General features: G+C 45.6%; 1 protein-coding gene across 5 annotated transcripts in view; it reads left to right on the forward strand.

Moving 5' to 3' along the window:
- RPS6KA2 (ribosomal protein S6 kinase A2) overlaps positions 1-22,082 on the forward strand; it is a 370,158-nt gene that overhangs the window by 344,016 nt on the left and 4,060 nt on the right. For all 5 annotated transcript variants that reach the window (XM_087425031.1, XM_087425032.1, XM_087425033.1 and 2 more), the window contains 5 exons: positions 9,711-9,800; positions 11,712-11,870; positions 13,510-13,671; positions 15,937-16,013; positions 19,696-19,813. In XM_087425031.1, coding sequence (XP_087281157.1) covers positions 9,711-9,800; positions 11,712-11,870; positions 13,510-13,671; positions 15,937-16,013; positions 19,696-19,813 — 606 coding nt within the window. The remainder of the gene's footprint in view (positions 1-9,710; positions 9,801-11,711; positions 11,871-13,509; positions 13,672-15,936; positions 16,014-19,695; positions 19,814-22,082) is intronic.

Below are 22,082 nucleotides of genomic sequence, written 5' to 3' on the forward strand. Positions count from 1 at the left end.
GGCGGCTCTACCCTGCCCAGCCGTTTTTCTATCAGCACAGCCGTTTTTCTCTGATCAAAGAAGCTCCTGGATGGAGTCAGGCGGGGATTTGCGTTCTCCATGAAACACACGCTGGGAAGCTGCATTGCTGGATATATTTAAATTAATTGCTTCAGAAGATGTCTCGAAGGTGGCAGCAGATGGATGGATTTCTCCACAGTGAGCACCTCCTCACAGGCTTGCTTCTTAGGAAGGCTCTTTGGGTCATCAGTAATAAACATCCAGGGCCGGCCCCGTGGCATAGCGGTTAAGTGCGCACGCTTCGCTGCTGGCGGCCCGGGTTCGGATCCCGGGCACGCACCAAGGCACCACTTCTCCGGCCATGCTGAGGCCACATCCCACATGCAGCAACTAGAGGGATGTGCAGCTATGACATACAGCTATCTACTGGGGCTTTGGGGAAAAAATAAATAAATAAAATTAAAAAAAAAAAAAAAAACACATCCATTGTGTCCACCTGACTCCTCCCCATGACCCCTGGTGTCTAACCAGTGTCTCAGCTCATCATAGCCTAAACATGATTCTTCATCTCCCACCACAACTTCTCCTGCTGGCTTCCTCCAAGTGTTAGTTTCCCATGGTTGATGTCACACATCACCACAAAAGTAGTGGCTTAAAACAACGTGCACATATGTCTTGCAGTCCTGGAGGTCGGAGTCCAAAATTGGCCTCACCAGGCTGAAGTCAGGTGTTGGTGGGGCTGGTTCCTTCTGGAGGCTCCACAGGATGAGAGACAGAGCACACGCACGGACAACGGTCAGACCGTCTGTAAAAATAGAGCTCCGACCACAGCCTGCAGCGAGCTGCCCAGGAAGCCCACCCCTCATCTATAGCGAGCATCCCAGGGAGCCGAGCCCTCATCTACAGTGAGCATCCCAGGGAGCCGACCCCTCACCTATAGTGAACACCCCAGGGAGTGGCTGTGTATGTCAGACCTGCAGGAAGCCAGGCTGCTGTCTCCGGGGACAATCCAGGAAGCTGAACAGTAACTTCTCTAACAATCAGCCCAGAATAGTGGGAACTTGATCAATAACTGATGGCAGCCCTAAATTCAGTTCCTGCTTCCAACTCAGGGCCAACCAGAGAAAGCCAGATGTTCTCCGCTCTCCAGCCACATAGGAGCCCCACTTCTAGTAACCCGACCCCAGCTCCCCCAGGCCCACAGCCTCCACTGGGGTGCTCTTGAGCCCCTCTTCCCACTAGAAAGCTCCCCCACTCCCCTGCCTGCCTGGAGTCTTGCCAGACGACCCCCTTTTTTTTTTCTTTCCACTTGCACATGGTCCCTTGATTTATTAAAAATGTACCATTGCAGAGAAGTGGGAAAAGGGCAGTACTTTTATGAAGAAATGACAGTGGAACATTTGCCTCTAGAAGAATTTAGACCAGGGATCTAGTCCTGTGAACTTGGCACGTTACCAAACTTTATGAGCCTCAGGCTCTTCATCTGTTGAATGGGTTTGATATTCCCTGTCTTCTAGGACTGTAGGAATATATGTAATATATATAAAGTACATATCACAGTGCCTGGCATGTCTTAGATCATTAATGAATAGTTTATGAATGCATGTCTCAGAAAACATTAAGTGATATAGGTCATGGAATAGCAAATCAACCAAAATGCTGCTTAGCGAGTAAAATTCCATCAATTTTCCCCATGTGAAGATATATTATTTGTTAATGTCTCCTTTTAGGTTTGTTAATAGTTGCTTTATGTACATTGGTGCTCCTATGTTGGGTGCATATATATTTATAAGTGATATGTCTTCTTGGTGAAGTGTCCCTTTTATCATTATATATTTCCCTTCTTTGTCTTTCTTCACCTGTTTTATCTTGAAGTCTACTTTGTCTGATATGAGTATGGCAACACCTGCTTTCTTTTGTTTGCCATTAGCTTGGAGTATTGTCTTCCATCCTTTCACTCTGAGCCTGTGCTTGTCTTTAGAGCTGAGATGTGTTTCCTGGAGGCAGCATATTGTTGGGTCTTGCTTTTTAATCCATCCTGCCACTCTGTATCTTTTGATTGGAGAGTTCAATCCATTTACATTTAGGGTAATTATTGATATATGAGGGTTTAATGTTGCTGTTCTGTCACTTATTTTCTGGTTCTTTTGCGTTTCCTTTGTTACTTTTCCCATTTGTTTCGGACTGCCAATTCAGTTTGGTTGTTCTGTCTCATGACTCTTCTAGTTTTCTCTTTGTTTATCATATGTGGTTTTGATTATTTGTTTACTGGTTACCTTGAGGTTTGTGTAAAAAATCTTGTGTATGAGATATTCCATTATCTGACGACTTCCTATTTCCTTATACTAAGTCAATTCAATCACTTTCCTCTTCCCCTTCTGAGTAGTTCTTGTTATACCTTGTTCTATCTTGTGTTGTGGCTGTGTGTTTACAGTGATGAGGTTAAATGTATTTTTGGTGAATTTCTTCCTTTGGTCTTTGATTTTAGTATTTAAGTGGTTGCTAACCTATTCCGGTAAAGATCTACTATTTTTCTGAGTTTATCTACCTATTTTTCTCCTTGCTCCAAGCTTTGTATTCCCTTTCTCTTCTTTTTTTCAGGGCTGAGGGCCTTCTTGAGTATTTCTTGTAGTGGGGGTCTCGTGGCCATGAACTCCCTTAGCTTTTGTTTATCTGGGAGAGTTACTATTTCTCCATCATATTTGAAGGATATTTTTGCTGGATAGAGTATTCTTGGCTGAAAGTTTTTGTCTTTCAGTATTTTGAATATATCATTCCAGTCTCTCCTAGCCTGTAAAGTTTCTGTTGAGAAATCCGCTGAGAGCCTGATGGGAGTTCCTTTGTACGTTATTTTTTGTTTTTGTCTAGCTGCCCTTAATGTTGTTTCTTTGTCATTGACTCTGGCTAGCCTTACCACTAGGTGTCGTGGAGTGGGCCTTTGTCTGTTAATATATTTAGGTGACCTGTTGACTTTGCTTACTAGTATTTCCTGCTCCTTCCCCAGATTTGGGAAATTCTCAGCTATTATTTCCTTGAATAGGCTCTCTGTTCCTCTTTCCCTCTCTTCTCCCTCAGGAATACCTATAATTCTTATGTTACATTTCCTAATAGAGTCAGATATTTCTCAGAGACTTTCTTCACTTCTTTTTAGTCTTAGTTCTCTCTCCTCTTCCATCTGGAGTATATCTGTATTCCTATCCTCTAAGGTGCTAATTCTTTCCTCTATATTGTCAGCTCTGTTCTTTAAAGATTCCAGATTCTCCTTTATCTCCTCCATTGTGTTCTTCATCTCCATCAGCACTGATTGGTTTTTCTTTATGATTTCAATCTCTTTTGTGAAGAAACTGCTAATCTCGTTGAATTGTGTTGTCTCGTATTTCGTTGAGTGTTTTTATGATAGCTATTTTGAAATCTCTGTCTTTTTTTTTTTTTTAAAGATTTTATTTATTTATTTTTCCCCCAAAGCCCCAGTACATAGTTGTCTGTCATAGCTGCACATCCTTCTAGTTGCTGTATGTGGGATGCGGCCTCAGCATGGCTGGAGGTGTGGTGCCTCGGTGCGCACCCGGGATCTGAACCCAGGCCGCCGGCAGCGGAGAGCACGCACTTAACCGCTAAGCCACGGGGCCGGCCCCGAAATCTCTGTCTTTTAGATTATGGATTTCTGTGTCTTCAGGATTGCTTTCTGGGTACTTGTCAATTTCCTTCTGGTCTAGTGATTTCATGTATCTTTGCATTGTGGTTCCTGTGTTGGCTTTGTTTTTGCTCATCCTGGAAATCTCTGGTTGCAATTTCCACCCGCCACCACTGTGTGGTGGTAAAGGGCTGTGTAATCTAAGCCCCCTGCACTCTGCCGTGGTTTTTCTGCTGCGATCTGCAGGTCGGATCGTTTGGTCTGGTCTGCCGTGGATCGATTGGTCTGGTCGGGTGGGCTGAGCTGCAGGGTCCGGTTTGGGGGGAGTGGGGAGCTCTCTCTTTTGCCCTCTGGGTCCCTGGCCTGGGGGGCCCCTCGTTATCTACTCTCTGGGGTGCTCAGATGTTGATGGTAGCCCTGTGGCTCTTCTGAGTCCTCTGTATGGGAGTTTCCCACTGGCTGAGAGCCCGAAGAGCTACGGTTTCCCCGCCGAGGGCTGCCCCTCCCCCCTCTCTGGGAGCCACGGGGACTGGGATCGCTGATCTGATGGGGAGGGAGGGGAGTTCTCCTTACCTCTCCCCACTTCCTCCGGGGGCCCAGCATGTTCCACTCTCAGATGTGTGGCAGTGTGGATCTTTCTGATCTAGCTTTTCACTGTCTGGGATTCCATTGTTGGTCTGTGACTGTTCCTTTTGTTGTATCTTCTCGGGGAAGAGTTCACGGGAAAGCTCACTCCGCCATGACGCTGACGTCACTGAAGATATATCCAGATGATACCCTTGCTATAGCAGCTCTGAGTGGACAGCTCTGCTGTTCTCTTGGGTGGTCTTCATTTATTTCCATGGTGAGGATCCGTTGCCTTGCCTTTTCCGGCTTCTAGAGGCTGCCAGCATTCCTTGGCTCATGGCCCCTGCTTGAATCATTATAAATTCTTGCTTCTGGTGCCACATCTCCTGCTGCTAGCTCTAGCCTCCTGCCTTGGTGATTAGATTGAGCACACCTGATAAGCAGGTAATCCCCACATCTCAAGATACTTAATCCCATCTGCAAAGTTCCTTCTGAATGTAAGGCAACATATTCACAGGTTCCAGGGATTAGGATGTGGATGCCTTTGGGGACTGTATTCTGCCTCCCACACTCCATCACAGTAGGCCAGATTGTCATGTCCTGTACCTACTCTCTCCCTCATTCTCTCTAGTCTAGAACCCAGCCAGCTCTCTTCGTCTCCAGTGTTACTACCCCAGTCCAAGCAGCCGTCACCTCTTGCCTGTTCTGCTTCCGTAGCATCCTAACAGTCTCCCAGGTCCATCTTTGCCCTTTACCATCTCTTCCACATGGCCACCAAAGCTAAACCTCAACAACATACATTGAATCTCATCATTCCTCTGCCCTAAACCCTCCTCCAGTGGTTTTCCATCTCACTCAGATGGAACCCAACCCTTACAGGAGGCAGTAAGGCCCCATCACCCCATTCCCCATGTTTCTCTAGCCCCTCTAGCCCTCCCCTTTCCTCTGTCCCCCACCCACTCCTCTCCAGCTGGACCAAGCTCCTCTGAGTTGATCCCAGAACACATGACGCTCCTACATGGGTGACATTCTTGCCTTCCCTGTGCCCAGAACTTTCCTCCTCGAGACCTGGGTGCCGGTCTCCTCATTTCCACAGGTCTCTGCTCTCAGTCAATGTCTCCCTGACCACCCTGTGGCTCCTCTCCTGTCTCTGTATCCTCCTTGGCCTGGAGTACCTTTCTTAATGTCACTCATTACCCGTGACATGCTTCCTAGCTTGTTTCCTGTCTCCACACTCCCGTTATAATGCTTGGTGGTGACAAGGTAAAGTGTTATTTAAAAAAGAAATAACCATTGGGAGCTTTTCTTCAAATTCAAAATCACTTCATCCCTTTCTTTGGCTTTCTTATTGTCAGGGTTGACAATACAATTGTTCGATAGAGCATTTCTTGTCTCTAGAATGCATTTCACTCTGCATAGATTCCGCTGTTCAGTTAGTTGGTTACTTTCATTCATTGACACAGTCTTTTTATTGAACTCTTTTTTATGGCAGTTCTGGGTTCCAGGCAAGAACACAAACCTGTTCTCAGGGAACTCACAATCCAGCCGTTTAGGAATTTTATTGATCACAGAACCAGAAGCTAGAGCAAAAAGTGCAACATAACTGAAGAATCTGAAACAAAGAGAGCTTTACTATCATCACGGCTTTTCCTGTTGGCCAATTTTAGCTTCAAACATAGACACACAGACACCTCTTCATTCAGAGTTCCATTTTTAGATTTCTTCTTTGTCTGAAAGGTTTATGCAGGAGATGGATGTACATCATCAGCGGTGGCCAAGTTTTCCTGGAAGGAAGCACATGCCTTAAGAGATGGCCACACCTTCTCAGTAGCATATTTTTGTTATGTTATTAAAAGTACCTTAGTTTGTTTTTGCAATAGAATCAGGTAAAAACAAAGTGAGATCCTTATGATTGTGCAAGAGCACGTCTTACTCAATTCTTAATTCTAGTGATGAAGTGTGGCTGATACGTGCATGACTGAAGCTGGGGCAAGCTCTCCCAAGAAGGAGCCCCGATTTGCATTCACAACAGACAGTTTAAAATAACATGTGTGTTTCTGTGCTCATTTTCATACTGTGTATGTAATTTGTCAACCAAAAAAGCAATGGAATTAAGACAGATGTTTGACATGAATAGAGCTTATTTTTAGAAGGAAAACTGATTGGCATGGAAATTTTAATTTTTTCCGGCAGGAAAACTTAGAGTTCTTTCTCTGTGTCATTTGTTTAAATTAATTGTGCAGGAGAAGGTGTCTGTTAAATTTTACTAGTGATTACAAGCTCTATTACCCTTGTTTCAAATATGGTATTGATCCTTTTGGCAAGTCAGCAGAAATACCCTGCCTAGTGAGGGTGTTTTGGAAGCCTGTGAGTTAACTCCCCCTCTTGGTCAGTTAGAACCTCAAAGCCCGTTTCCCCAAGCTATTTAATGTCCCAGGATGGGAGTGCGGTGCTGGAGAGAAATGAGGAAGAGGACGATGGAGAAATGTAGAGAGCAAAAAGGAAGAGAAAAAAGCGTGTTTAATGGTTTAATGAAGTCTCATCCAGTGCTGTTCCCATCTTCAGCCACCAGGAATAGAAATGTATTTGATACGTTCCTATATGTTTCACCTGCTCAGGAAAATCATTGTTGTCTGCCATCCATTATTGAGGCCAGACTTGCTTCATGGGTATTCCTACTTAACATCCCTAAGGAAAGTGGAAGTATACAGCCTGTTATACAGCAACACCGTGAAAGGCTTATTTACCAGCCATGGTGGGTGGCTGACCTCTGAGCAGTGTCCTGCGCTCTTTGGCTATTGCCGGAGGAGAGTGAGAGAGAGACCATTCCTCCCAACTCCTTTGTGGTCTGTCATTATTATTTGAGCATTAACACGGAGAGAGAAAGCCTTGTTCATGAAGGTGTTTACTGAGAATCCTCCCCGGGTTTTGCTGCACAAGAAAGATTATAAAACCATATTATTCTCAAAATAAGGAACTCGATCCACCAGGGCTGGCTTGAACAAGAGGCAAGTCTAACAATAGGAATCCCAAGAAACTGACCCCACAGAGAATAAATTCATTCCTTGACATGTCTAAACAATATGTCAGAACCTCTCTCTGGGCCCTCCCATCCCCCAGCACAGACTGCAGCTTTGTGCTCAGGGACCAGTGATCACGCCTCACTGCTCAGTGTCTCCGTTAGGAGTCTTCTTCCTTACCTTTGGGAAAAAAAATCCCAGAAAAAGATTTGTGGGTAAAAGCAGCCAGCACTGACACCAGTCGAGATCAAAACACTGGGTCTGAGCAGAACTTGCAGCTGTGTATTGGACCCGTGTCGGCTCAGGTTGGGTTTGAGATAGCCCTGCCCAGATCAAGGGAAAGGTGGAAAGCCAGGAGGGCAGGTTTAAGAACCTGCTCCTGCCCCAGTTCTAGTGGGGACTTCTCTTCCAGGCTGACTATCTCATTTCCTGTGCAGACTCTCTTCCTCCCCTCCCTGTGCTAGGGGGCCAGGATACTGACCGTAGGGACCCCATCACAGTGCCCTGCCTGCCCTCTGGCTTCCTGTCAGTTCTGCTGTGGAGAGACACCACAGGAGGGAGGAGTTGGGGGGAAGGTGAGGCTCCCTCCACCAAAGCCCCCAGCTCCTGTCAGACACCCTCTGCCTGGAGCTGCCCCTCTGCTCTAGTAACTGCAAACTGCCCTGCCCCGGGGCCACTGACAGGAGAGAAAAGGCTTCCTCTTTCCTGTTTATCCTGCACCCTATTCCATTGTGAGGGGGATAAAACAGATTTGTGCTGAGAATACATCTCTTTTATCACAAAATTTTATTTGAAAAAAAGTATCTACTACTAATGTTTTTAAATGCACTAATGTATTTTAACCTTCTCAAATTGCAAAGAGAAGATCACAGCACAGAGAGATTGCATGGCCCTGCAGGCAGCTGGGGCAGAGAGAGTTCTAGAACCTGGTTGGTCGACATGCAATCCAAGTAGTGTAAAGACCCACCTCCCAGTGGTCAGTTCTGCGCCACCATATTGAGGAACCCCCTTCCCCATTGAAGGAACCTTTAAAAATGTTTCTCCTTTAGAAAGATGCATTATCTGTGGGCTTGTTTCAATAATAGAAGTAATCCTGGTGTCTTGGTGAAAACTTTAGTGGAATTAAATGTAGCAAGAGGAAAAGAATGCTGTGTCAAGAATGAGAGCTTAGGGCCGGCCCCGTGGCTTAGCGGTTAAGTGCGCGCGCTCTGCTGCTGGCGGCCCGGGTTCAGATCCCGGGATCGCACCGACGCGCCGCTTCTCCGGCCATGCTGAGGCCGCGTCCCACATACAGCAACTAGAAGGATGTGCAGCCATGACATACAACTATCTACTGGGGCGTTGGGGGAAAAATAAATAAATAAAATCTTTAAAAAAAAGAATGAGAGCTTGACTTTCTGCCTGTTTAACAACTCATATCATTGGACTCACTGTCCTGGACACCGATGTCATCAGAGCTTGGCAGTGGGCCAAGGTGGAGAGAGAAGAGAGAAGATGGAGAGATGGAGGTGGAGAGAGAAGAACTGGCCCTACGGCGATCTTTCATCACAGGGAGGGGGAGGGGAGGGAGGGTGACCGGGGCAGAGCACCAACAGCTGGTCAAATGCTGCCCAAGCGTTTTGTTCATCTAAAGGAAAGAGGTTGAGTTTTATGCAAAGCTCCACTTAGAGTCTTTGACATGATAGAACTTAAAAGCAAATCTCCCTTATACTCTGATCGCAAAATGCTTGCACATCCTCCAAATAGCAAGTATTTTAAAATTGAGTGGAATTAATGCACAGCAACAGTATGAACGACTCTTCTATTCTGAGTGTCATTTCCAACATGTGCTGGAGATTTCACATGAATGGGGTCCCCTACCGCCACCAGTTCCATCCGCATAAAAGAGGAGCAAGGGCATAATTGAGCTACTTCCAGAGGTATTAGCCGTTATCTACCAACAGATGACTCCCTATTTCAGGGTAGGCTTTTATTCGTGACACCTTGTTGTTGGGAGCCATCTATTTTCGTGGGGTAAAATTATTTTTATCTGTTATCCTAAGACATGAGATACAAATGCCGGGTGGTGGGGAGGATGGAAACCAGGCAGAGAGTCTGTGTGTCTAAGCCACAGCGGCAGATTCAGTGTACACGCCAGCCCGGTGTCCTTGGTGAGAACCATGCCCTTGATCTCACAGGAGGATCATTATGGACAGAGCAGGCCCCCAACCCAAAGCCAGCCATGGTGGTTAAAAAGCACATTCCTTTATTGGATGGTGCCTGTGTGATCTCCCCAAACCTACACTTCTCCATCCAATCGTGTAATATCTTAAAATTAGTATCTGATGGGTTGTACTCTCTTTTTTAAATGTTGATCTCGTGTTAGCTGGGAAAGAATGGATTGCCATGAATTTCTAGACCACTGCGAGTTATCTTGGTTGAGCGTGAGCTGGAGGGGAGGAGGAGACAGAAAGGGTCCAAGCCTCATGCACATGCTCTGTTTGTTCCAGATAATCGATAAGAGCAAAAGAGACCCCTCGGAAGAGATTGAGATTCTGCTGCGGTATGGCCAGCACCCGAACATCATCACCCTCAAAGATGTAAGTGGTCTCCATGCAACCACCATGTCACTTGTGCTCCGTGTTTCTTCAACTGGAACAGAAAGTTAGTTTCTGCAGGTTCGACAACTGTCGGCTGTGCCCAGGAGCGCGGGCCCGAGCCGGTTTCTGCCACATGCTCCTTGGAATCACTCGGCTGCTGGTTGGCCTGACCCGCTAGACCGTTTATTCACATCCCTGTTGATAGCACACACCCCCCACTCCTCCCAAATCACATGACATGCACGTATAAAAGAGAAAAAGATACCTGGTGGGAATTCTCATCCAGATGTGGAACTTTTTGTTGTCATTTGTAAATATGACAGAAATGGAGAGTGTGGAGTCCATGAGCTGGGCTGGGTCAGATCTGAGACTCCAGATCCAGAGTTCTGGCTATGCTGTTCCTCGTAGCTTACTTTGCTTTCTCTGTTGGGTGATTGGTGGTCCTTTCTCTGGGAGAGGGAAGGGGCTGGAACCAGCCTCATAGGAGCCTGTCGGGAGGCACCCCACAGCATACTGTAAAGGCCCAGGGGCTGGGTGTTTGGGGTCAGGGAGGGGAGAGAGAGACTTTTCTTCCTCTACACCTTTACCCTCAAACTCCAGAATGATTCCAGCATCGTGAACCCAAAACCTCAAGATATTGGGGCCGCCTCAATTTCCCTTTGGGCCTCGTAAATTCCTGGAGTAAGAGACCTTCAAAATGCCAATTCAGTTCTAAGGAAAGCTTAAAACAAGTGCCTTGTGTGAACAAAGCTGAAACTGAAGCCTCACTTTGTTCCTCTTGGGTTACAGTCACCCCCACACAAGGTCAATCCTTGCCATTTCGTTTTTTATTTATGTGTTAAGATCCATGACAGAAATCAGCTAATTAGAAAACTCCCAGAGCATTTCAGACCACTTTTATTCTGTTTGGAATGAGTGATTCCAAGTCCATGATGTCATCGGGTGTACGTTCTCAAAAGTAGAGCCTTCGAGTTCGTAAACTTGGAAATAAATACACCAGAATTAACTTTACATCTTTTGAGTTCAGAGTCAAGCAAATTATTTTAGTAAATTCATTGATTTGTAAGCTAAAACATAATTGTATTTAGGAGCTTTTCTCCGTTGCCATCAAGCTCTTCTCAATGCTTGGGCACCATCTGCAGAGTGATTGGTGCACACACAGCGTGACATAAAAAGCCAGAGTGTAGTTTTATTTTGTTTGAAGTTCATGCGATTAAAGCTAGTATGGCCAGAGCTCTCTTTTTCTATTGCTTTTCTGAAATGAAAGCACAACTCCAACCTGGTAGATTCGCCGTGACTCTGCCTTCTTCCCCTGTCAGGACTTGAGGGTCTGGCTGCTCCATCTAGTTCAGGCACAGAGGCAAGGTTGGGCTCCACCCAGACCTGGTGGGTCAGAACCTGCCTGTTAACAAGATCCCCCCAAGGTGAAGTGCACATTAAAGTTTGAAAAGCAGAGAGAGCTGCTCGAGAGCAGCCTTAGAGAGCTGCTGCTGCTGAGTGGTGTTGTCCGAGCATCCTCACGTTCCACCTCTAAATATCTCCACCTCGGAGAGGTGGGGCAGCACCAGGATTCGTTTCAGCTAAAATCCCATCCATGCAGTTTTAGCTCGTAGCATTGCTGGCTCATTCCCTGCTTAGCAGCAGATGATGAAAGCTGCTTTTATCCTAAGAACAACTTAGGTAGACCACATCTGGTATCACTGGAATGGCAATTCACTTATTTTTTACAGAAGTCTTGTTTTTACTCCCAGGGGAGCGCTGTGACCCCAGACTCTACTTATTGACTTCCCCTTCTGCCCCTTCTGGAGCCATCTCTGCTTCCCAGAAACAAGGGACATGTGAGGGCAGGATGGCCATGGGTGACTGCGCGGTCCCTGAGGTCTGCACATTCCTCCTCTCTCGGCCTCCCAGGTCTACGACGACGGCAAGTTTGTGTACCTGGTGATGGAGCTGATGCGCGGCGGAGAGCTCCTGGACCGCATCCTCCGGCAGAGGTACTTCTCGGAGCGGGAGGCCAGTGATGTGCTGTGCACCATCACCAAGACCATGGACTACCTCCACTCCCAGGGGGTAAGACCGCGCGCTCCCAGCTGCCTTGTTGGGGGAGGGGACAGAGGAGGAACAGGAAGCTGAACTCATGGAGGAGTTCCAGGGCTCAGATCTGGGAGCTCAGGTCATCCTTGATTTCTCCCGTATCACAATCGTCCCTCTTGTGTCTAAAATCATTGTACACGTAGTGTATCCAGGAGCCAGGCAAAGAAATTAAATTTACCTGGCCTAGTTATAGCGAAAAAATACTTTGGGCTTGATAAAGGGAAATGTTGGAATTTTCATCACTTGCCTTATTTAAATTTGAATTCCTTAACCAAGACAAAGGAATACTGTCAATAAAAATGACAAGAATAGCTAAGGTTCATCTAGCCCTCACATGGTCCAGGCACTGCTATAAGCTCTTCATTTCTACAGTCCTCAACTCTGGATTACACCCATTGTACAGAAGGGGAGACTAGAGCACAGGAAGGTTAAGCGTCTTGCCCAAGGTCGCACACGAGGGAGTGATAGAGGCTGGTTCCAAACCAGCACTCTGCTTCCAGACCCCACACTCGCAGCCCAGACCTGGCCTCACCGGGCTGGTCACATGGTACCCCACCTCTTCTCCTGCCCCCATCCCTTCTCAGCACTTCTCTTGAAGCAGGCAATACTTCCTCAGCCAGCCGTGTGCATGTGGTCATAGCTTTTAAAATGCAGTCACCTCTGCACAGGAGGATATTCCTCCAGACACACCAGGGGTCCGTTTTGCATGGTCACCCAGTGGTCTGGGCGTATTAAGCATTTCTAGGTATTCCCAGGACAGTCAAAGTCTAGAGGAAGCCCTTTGGATGACGGTTTGTGCAGATTTCCTTCTCTTTAGAGAGGGGAGGGATGAACAGGAACTAAACTCCCTCGTTTCCCTGCCGTCGGGGCCCCTGTAAACCGAGCTGTCTGCCTGGCTGTGTCCCTTTAATTTCCCTCCGACATCCTCCCACTGGGTTTTAACAGGACAATGGAGACGTCCAGGTTCCAAGCTGTGTGAAGGCACAACCCGCGATCTTATAATCAGCCTCTGTGCCCTGCAGAAGAAATCGCTTTGTGCCCTAAATAGCTGCTTAGCTTTGAGGAGTCGCTGGCCCTGCCATCGTTACAGCTTTCTCAGACCCATCCCTCGTGCTCAGAGCGCCCGCACCCCCCTCAGCACAGGTGCAGCATTAGGGTTTCTGTGCAATGGCTTGATCCCTGTCCTCTGTCATGTGTCCTGTGACAGAGGTGTCTTGCCTGCCTCACTCACTGGTGTACCCGACACCTAGCCTCGCTTGGAATGTGCTAGGCATGTGGTAAATATTTGTCTTTAGAAATCTTTTTATTCACATTGCCTGAACTCACCGCACTTCCTTTTATGGTAATGACCCCAATAAGCCACTCCCTTATCTTGGATAGCTGCTTATTTATTCATTCATTCAAATATTCATTCATCAAAAGGGTTTGTACTGGGTCCTCGGATTGAGAGAAAGACAGGAGGGAGGACCCCTCTAAAGAGTACAGCATCCAAGTGGATTGCTTCCTGCCGCAGGACCTGCTGGGAATAAACCCTTAAATTCGGAATGCAACCCCTTCTCTTTCCTGCTCCATCCTGGGCCTGGAGTGTTAGGTGTGATTCCTCCTGCCTTTCCAGGTTGTTCATCGAGACCTGAAGCCAAGTAACATACTGTATGTGGACGAGTCTGGAAACCCTGAATCCATCCGAATCTGTGACTTTGGGTTTGCCAAGCAGCTGCGCGCTGAGAATGGGCTGCTGATGACGCCCTGTTACACGGCGAACTTCGTTGCTCCAGAGGTAAGAAGATCGCTGAGCTGGCGGGAGACTGGCTGTCAGTCCCTCCAAGAGGGCGCCCTGCCCTCTCCTACTTGCAGAGTAACCAGAGAGTTTGGTATATTAGAGGCAGCTTGAGTTAGTTCAGCAGTGATATTAGAGAATAGAAATGAGAAGCTTTAGTCTTTTTCGAATCAGCCACTGATCTCACTCAAACACAGTTATTTTATCATTTTATTTTCCTGTTTGTAAAATTTTGAATGGTGACATTTTCCTGTACAATTGCCATTGTGCTGTAGACCCTGTGGATCAAATCAGCATATTTGTTAGGAGTCACGGTGAGACATCATACTGCCAGTCTCTCCTGCAGCCGGGAAGGAGGCTGAGGGGTCGTCTGTGATCAGAACTCTACCTACAACTGCACCCGGAGAGACGGCAAAGTGCGTGGACGTTGTGCCAGAATTCCTGCTCCCAGTTGTTTTCCACGAGTCAGCAGCCATGGGATTAACAGTACGGTTCCCTAGAGATTGGCAGATGAGAGCTCCCGCAGATCCTAAGGGCGCTCCCTCCCGCCCCTCGTCTCAGAGAGCCGAGACCCTCCCCCGCAGCGTCGTGAGCTCTTCTCCCTTCTCAGATTCCTGGAATCATCTCCGTCAGGTTCTGGAGTCACTGATAGGTTTATGAGGACAAGTCCAGTTTCATGCTTTTCAGAAAAGCAACCAAACTTGAGACGATAGTAAATGCAGGACTGGAGCAGTAGAGGCTGCCGCTGCTGCGGGGATGGGGAGAGGGGCCAGGAGTGAAAGCAGACATTAGATTCCGTGTGCGTCCTCCTGGTTGTTGATGAAACTAGACCGGAGTTGCCTGGCGTGGGTGCAACGGAGGAAACAGCCAGTCCTGAGAGAAAGGCATGCTGGCACCTAGTGGTGGGTCTGTGAGCTGTCGGAGAGATTCCAGTGATTACAGAATGCCTTAAATTGGTATATTACTTTACCATTTACAAAGCTAGTTACCAATATTTTTTACTTTTATCCTCATACACCATGTGACATGGACAGGGTAGATACTATTAGCCGCGTTTCACAGGCTCAGTGTGTTGAAGTGACTTTTGAAGAAGGCCCAGCTAGTGAACTATGAGGCAAGGGTTTGACAATGAGCATTCAGTTCGGTCACATATGCTGGTTGAACCCCTACCACACTGCAGGCACAGCACATGGTGTCAGGGATACACAGAGGAAGAGCTGGAATCCTTGCCTTCATGTCTAAGGAAATTGAACACAGCTCTCCTGACTCCACATATAATGCTAAATTCAATAATCTGCAATAATCCATGAGCACTTATGCTACTTGCTTTGTTGCTATTCAAATATAAATATATCAGAGGATTGCTCTCTACTGAAGTATGTAATCCTGGGACACACAAAAATTCTCTGTCTTAACAATTCCTCAAAAAATTAAACATAGAATCACCATGTGATCCAGCAACCCCACTTTTGGGTATAAACCCAAGAGAGTTGAAAGTAGAGACAAGAACAGATGGTTGAACACCCATGTTCAAAGCAGCATTATTCATAATAGCCAAAATGTGGAACAACCGAAGTGTCCATTGACAGATGAATGGAGGAACAAAATGTTGTCCATCCATACAGTGGAATATTATTCAGCCTTAAAAAGGAGGGAAATCTTTTCACATGCCACAACATGGATGAACCTTGAAGACATTAAGTGTGATGAGCCAGACACAAAAGGACAAATACTGTGTGATTACACTTATATGAAGTGTCTAGAGTAGTCAATTTCATAGAGACAGAAAGTAGAATGGTGGGTGCCAGGGGCTGGGGGAGGGAGAATGGGGAGTGTTTTAGTGGTTAATGGGAACAGATTACAGTTTGGGAAAATGAAAAAGTTCTGGAGACGGATGGTGGTGTTGGTTGCACAATGATGTCAGTGTGCTTAATGCCACTGTACTGTGCTCTTAAAAATAATTATGATGGTAAATTTTATGTTATGTGTTATAAAAAAAATTCTTCTGCCTTAAGAATTAAATGCTTCCTTTCAATCTATCTGTCATGTTCCATCAAGAGCTATGGCTCCCTGCATGTGAGCTAGTCATTGGTGAATCCTACTGCAGAGCATTAGGGTTGGCTTTGCCTTAATAAATGACAGTCTCACTGAAGACATTCTCCCTACCCCCCACTCTGCTGGGCTCATGGTCCCATCAGAACAACACGCTGTGAACTTGAATTTTCTTCACAAAGTGCTTATCTGTCCTCTGCTTTTCCTCTCCAGGTCCTGAAGCGGCAGGGCTATGACGCAGCGTGTGACATCTGGAGTTTGGGGATCCTGCTGTACACCATGCTGGCAGGGTAATGCAAACCCTCAGATAGGGGTCAGCTCTTGATGGCATTCTTGCTTGAGGCGGAGGTCTCTATGGCTGTCCCGTCTGGGGCCAGGGTCGGGCCTGTCCCCGGTGTCGGGTGTGGGCAAACCCTCGCAGGTCTTCAGTGAACTCTTTCAGACTTCCTTAGTCCCTTTCAGGACACCTGAGAACAAGGATAAGAAATTTAGCCATGTATTTTCTTTAAAATATGTCCCCAGCAGGGCTGCCCACTCTTACCACTCCTGTTCAACATAGTACTGGAAGTTTTGGCCAGAGCAATTAGGCAAGAAAAAGGAATAAAAGGAATCCAAATAGGTAACGAAGAAGTGAAACTCTCACTATTTGCAGATGACATGATTGTATATATAGAAAACCCTAAAGAATCTGTTGGAAAACTATTAGAAACAATCAACAACTACAGCAAAGTTGCAGGGTACAAAATCAATCTACAAAAATCAGTTGCATTTCTGTATGCTAATAATGAACTAACAGAAAGAGAGCTCAAACAGATAATACCATTTACAATTGCATCAAAAAGAATAAAATACCTAGGAATAAATCTTACCAAGGAGGTGAAGGACCTATACAATGAGAACTACAAGACATTATTGAAAGAAATTGAAGATGACATAAAGAAATGGAAAGATATCCCATGCACGTGGGTTGGAAGAATAAACATAGTGAAAATGTCTATATTACCTAAAGCAATCTACAGATTCAATGCAATCCCAATCAGAATCCCAATGACATTCTTCACGGAAATAGAAAAAAAAATACTAAAATTCATATGGGGCAACAAAAGACCCCGAATAGCTAAAGAAATCCTAAAAAAAAAGAACAAAGCAGGAGGCATCACAATCCCTGACTTCAAAACATACTACAAAGCAATAGTAATCAAAACAGCATGGCACTGGTACAAAAACAGACACACAGATCAATGGAACAGAATTGAAAGCCCAGAAATAAAACCACACATATAGGGACAGCTGATTTTCGACAAAGGTGCTAAGAACATACAATGGAGAAAGGAAAGTCTCTTCAATAAATGGTGTTGGGAAAACTGGACAGCCACATGCTAAAGAATGAAAGTGGACCATGTGCTATCGCCATTCACAAAAATTAACTCAAAATGGATCAAAGACCTGAAGGTGAGACCTGAAACTATAAAACTCAGAAGAAAATATAGGCAACACACTATTTGACATTGGTTATAAAGGAATCTTTTCAGATGACATGCCTACCCAGACTAGGGAAACTAAAGAAAAAATAAACAAGTGGGACTTTATCAGATTAAAGAGCTTCTATACGACAAACGAAACCAGAATCAAGATGAACAGACAACCCACCAGCTGGGAGAGAATATTTGCAAAACATACACCTGACAAGGGGTTGATCTCCATAATATATAAAGAACTCACACAACTGAACAACAAAAAAACAAACAACCCAATCAAAAAATGGGCAGAGGAAATGAACAGACACTTCTCCAAAGAAGATATACAGATGGCCAATAGGCACATGAAAAGATGTTCAACATCACTAATCATCAGGGAAATGCAAATCAAAACAACACTAAGATACCACCTCATGCCCGTTAGAATGGCTATAATCACCAAGACAAAAAACAACAAATGTTGGAGAGGATGTTGAGAAACAGGAACCCTCATACACAGCTGGTGGGAATGCAAACTGGTGCAGCCTCTATGGAAAATGGTATGGAGATTCCTCAAAGACTTAAAAATAGAGATGCCCTATGACCCAGCCATCCCATTACTGGGAATCTATCCAACGAACCTGAAATCAACAATCCAAAGAGGCTTATGCACCCGTATGTTCATTGCAGCATTATTCACCATAGCCAAGAAGTGGAAGCAACCTAAGTGTCCCTCGACTGACTATTGGATTAAGAAAATGTGGTATATATGTACAATGGAATACTACGCAGCCATAAAAAAGGACAAAATGTCCCATTTGCAACAACATGGATGGGCCTGGAACGTATTATGTTAAGTGAAATAAGCCAGAAAGAGAAAGACAAACACTGTATGATCTCACTCATATGTGGAATATAAACCAACACATGGACAGAGAAAACTGTACTGTGGTTACCAGGGGCAGTGGGGGTGGGGGGTGGGCACAAGGGGTGAAGGGAGTCATATATATGGTGATGGACAAACAAAAATGCACAACCCAAAATTTCACAATGTTAAAAACCATTAAAAGATAAAAAAAAAAAAAGAATGCATACAATAAAAAAAAAAAAAAAAAAGTCCCCAGAGTTAGGGAACCGGGGCTGCAGAATGCAGCTCATTCACAAAAACCCGAGCCCCTGACCACGCGTCCACACTCTCTCCTCCGCAGCACGCCACTCTCTTGAAAGGTCACATCTTCCCTTAAAGACATCCTCTTGAGGCAAGAAGCACCCATAAAATCTTCAAGGTCAAACAACATCTAGAAGATGGCAGCCAGTTAACGGTTCTGTGACTGACTCTCAGGGCCCTCAGATGAGATACCTGTTGTCTCAGAACAGTGAGAGGGTCAGGTCTGCCATCTGTGCCTCTCCCGATCTGAGCTCTGCCCCTCACGAAGGCTGCTCCTGGGCTGCATCCTTGGCCCTTTATGGTCTCACTTCCCCCACTTTTGAGTGAGAAGAGAACACTGCGTGATATTTAAGGCTCCTTCCAGCCAGGAAGGTCTAGAATCCTAAGAAATCCACTGGTTCTGAATGTTTCTAAGTTTAATAAATACTTGAGTGAAGGAGCAAAAAGGGGATGCTCTAAATGCTCCAGTGCTCTTTACTGCAGCAAAGCAGACAAGAGAATGAGAATGGCCTGCTTTTTCTGTGGCCTTAATGAGGTGTTTCCTAATAAATCAGTAATTAGTGTTCGCAACAAAAGGAGGGCAGCTCGCCAGCCTGGAGCTGTGCCTGAGGTCTGCGATGGTGAAGGGAGGCCTTGCAATGTCTTCCCGATGGCCCACCGTGGGATTACTTCGTCATTCTGATGCTCACTTTGCCTGTACCTAAAACTAGCATCACAAACTTTGCCACTAGAGGAGGTGCTGTTAGAATCACACATAATTCCTTGTCTAGGAAAGCGGATACTGACATGCCCTGGTTTATGCTCAGGGGCGACAGAACAACCATCTATGACATACTCACAATAGGACAAGTACTGTACGCATTTTATGTGTGTTTGTGTATGTCACTGCTGAGGATCCCTGAGTGTCTTATTCTACCATTTTGCAACTGAGGCTCAAAAAATTAATTTGTCAAAGAACCCAGAGTTGATAATAGATCAACCATGGGTCTCTCAGACTTCAGATCTCAAGCTCTCATCATTATACCACACTCTCACCATGGAAACCGAATCACTGGGCAAGCCACTCTAACACACTGTCACCAAGGAAGCCAGACACAGCCCAGAAGGGCTCCTCCTTGGGTCCACAGAGCATTCCTCACTTGCCTTATCGACCTAGAGCATTGACCAAGTAGGAAAATGGACATAGCATCAAGAAATAAATTATGCTTTACCATGATTCCTGGATTTGGAGCATAACAGAAAAGAAAAAGCTCTTCTTTTTAAAAACAAAGTGGTAATATTGAATTGTGAACTTTACTTTAGGTTATAAAATGGAAGCTCATTACCATAAATTCTCTCATTGCACAGATTTACCCCTTTTGCAAACGGACCAGATGATACCCCTGAGGAGATTTTGGCAAGGATTGGCAGCGGAAAGTATGCGCTTTCTGGGGGAAACTGGGATTCCATATCTGACGCAGCAAAGGTGACTTCATTTCCCAATATTCTTAATTCTTAGGTATAGAGATTCTATAGTAACCATTTTATCTATCAGAAAGCTAAAGGACACCTTTCTTTTTTTGTTCTTTTTTTTTATTGTGGTAACATTGGTTTATAACATTATATAAATTTCAGATTAGAGCACACCTTTCATATAAATAATATAGATATTTTATCCTCATAGATTTTTGTAAGCCACTCAGCTAAAAAAAAAAATTTTGCAAAAATATTTTATAGCACTTTGTGCATTTTCTACACTCTTGGTGTATTAGGATTCTCCAGAGAAACAGAACCAAAGGGACGTGTATATATATAGAGAGAGAGAGAGAGAGGGACGGAGACAGAGAGATTTATTTTTATGAAATTGGCTTACATGATCGTGGAGGCTAGTAAGTCCAAAATCTACAGGGTAGCCCAGCAGGCTGGAGACTCAGGGAAGAGTAGAGTTGCAGCTCGAGTCCAAAGGCCCTCTGCTGGCAGAATTCCCTCTTCCTCAAGAACCTCAGTCTTTTTTCCTCTTAATACCTTCAACTGTTTGGATGCGGCCCACTCACATTATGAAGGATAATCTGCTTTACTCAAAGTGAACTGATTTCAATGTTAATCTCATCTAAGAAATACCTTCACAGAAACATCTAGACTGGTGTTTGATCAAACACTGGATACCATGGCCTAACCAAGTTGACACATAAAATTAACCATCACACTTTCATTGACGTTGCAAAATTATTGCCCCGAATGTTCACATACTGATCAAGTAGAGCTCTGGTACAGAGGTGTACTTCTGTTATTTTAAAATACTTTGCATTTGGGCTTCTCTGCAGCTGCACTCTTTGTGACCAGTCCTATTTCTTTTATCCATCAGCCTTAGTCTTTTTTAGTTCAGATCATTAAATTCTTCTCTAATAATCCAACCACTATTAAGAGACAGCATCAACAGTCTATTTCCTGTGTTAATGTAAAATGACTAGAAGAGGAGTAGCAGATCTCGGGTTCTGATTCCAACTCTGCTATCACCATCACTGCGTGACTTCATACAGTGATGGTGGAGGAGGTGGCAGAGGTGATGATGGAGATGGCAGAGGAAATGGCAGAGATGAGGATGGAGGTGATTGTGAGATGGAGGAGATAGCAGAGGTGATGGTGAAGGAAGTCACAGAAGTGATGGAAATGACAGAGGTGATGGTGGAGGTGGTATGGAGACGATGGAGGTGATGACAGAGGAGATGATGGAAATGGTGGAGATGATAGTGGAGGAGATGGTGAAGATTGTAGAGCTCATGGTGGAGGAGATGGTAGACAAAGTGGCCAAGGTGATGGAGGTGATGGTGAAGGTGATGGCAGAGGTGATGATGGAGATGGTGGAGAGGATGGAGGTGATGGTGGAGGTGGGATGGAGACGATGGAGGTGATGGCAGAGGAGATGATGGAAATGGTGGAGATGATAGTGGAGGAGATGGTGAAGATTGTGGAGCTCATGGTGGAGGAGATGGTAGACAAAGTGATGGAGGTGATGGGGAAGGTGATGGCAGGGGTGAGGATGGAGATGGTGGAGATGATGGAGGTGATGGTGGAGGTGGTATGGAGACGATGGAGGTGATGGCAGAGGAGATGATGGTGGAGGAGATGATGGAAATGGAGGAGATGATGTCTTGGTGGAGATGATGGTGGAGGAGATGGTGGAGGTGATGGTGGAGGAAGTTTCCAAGGTGATGGTGGAGGTGATGGTGAAGGTCATGGCGGAGGTGATGGCAGCAGGCGTTTAGTGAGCACTTCCCATGTGTCAGACCCTGACGCTCCCAGTGCTACCTTCCATCCACTCTGTCTCAACTGGATATAGGACTTCTCTTAGTTCTGGTTCCCACAGTGGAGCCTCAGAACAGGACTTGGGTGCCAGTGGGTTCTCTGGGAGGTGATCTCTGAAGCAGGAGTGGGGGCAGGGAGAAGGTGTCCGGGAAGGAGTGAAGTCAAGGACAGGATGCATTACCAAGATCGCTGCTGCAGGCACAGGGCTTCACTGTCTCCCAGGACCTTGCCCACTTCTTCCTGCCCCTTCACTGCCATGTCTTCTCCTCCCTTGCCCCTTCTGTGGCTTTTTCCCTCTCTGTGCTCACCATACAACAAAACATCCAAACCTCCAAAAACGGGCAAAGCCTATGGATTCGTATATTTTTACTTTATCTGCATTCTGCATGTTCCGTGTAAAAACATCACTTTACTATGAGATCTTGAGCAAGTCAATAGAGATCTCTGCT

This window comes from Ceratotherium simum, chromosome 38 (assembly GCF_057802395.1).
Source record: "Ceratotherium simum simum isolate JZ-2026a chromosome 38, ASM5780239v1, whole genome shotgun sequence".
Lineage (NCBI taxonomy): Eukaryota > Metazoa > Chordata > Mammalia > Perissodactyla > Rhinocerotidae > Ceratotherium > Ceratotherium simum.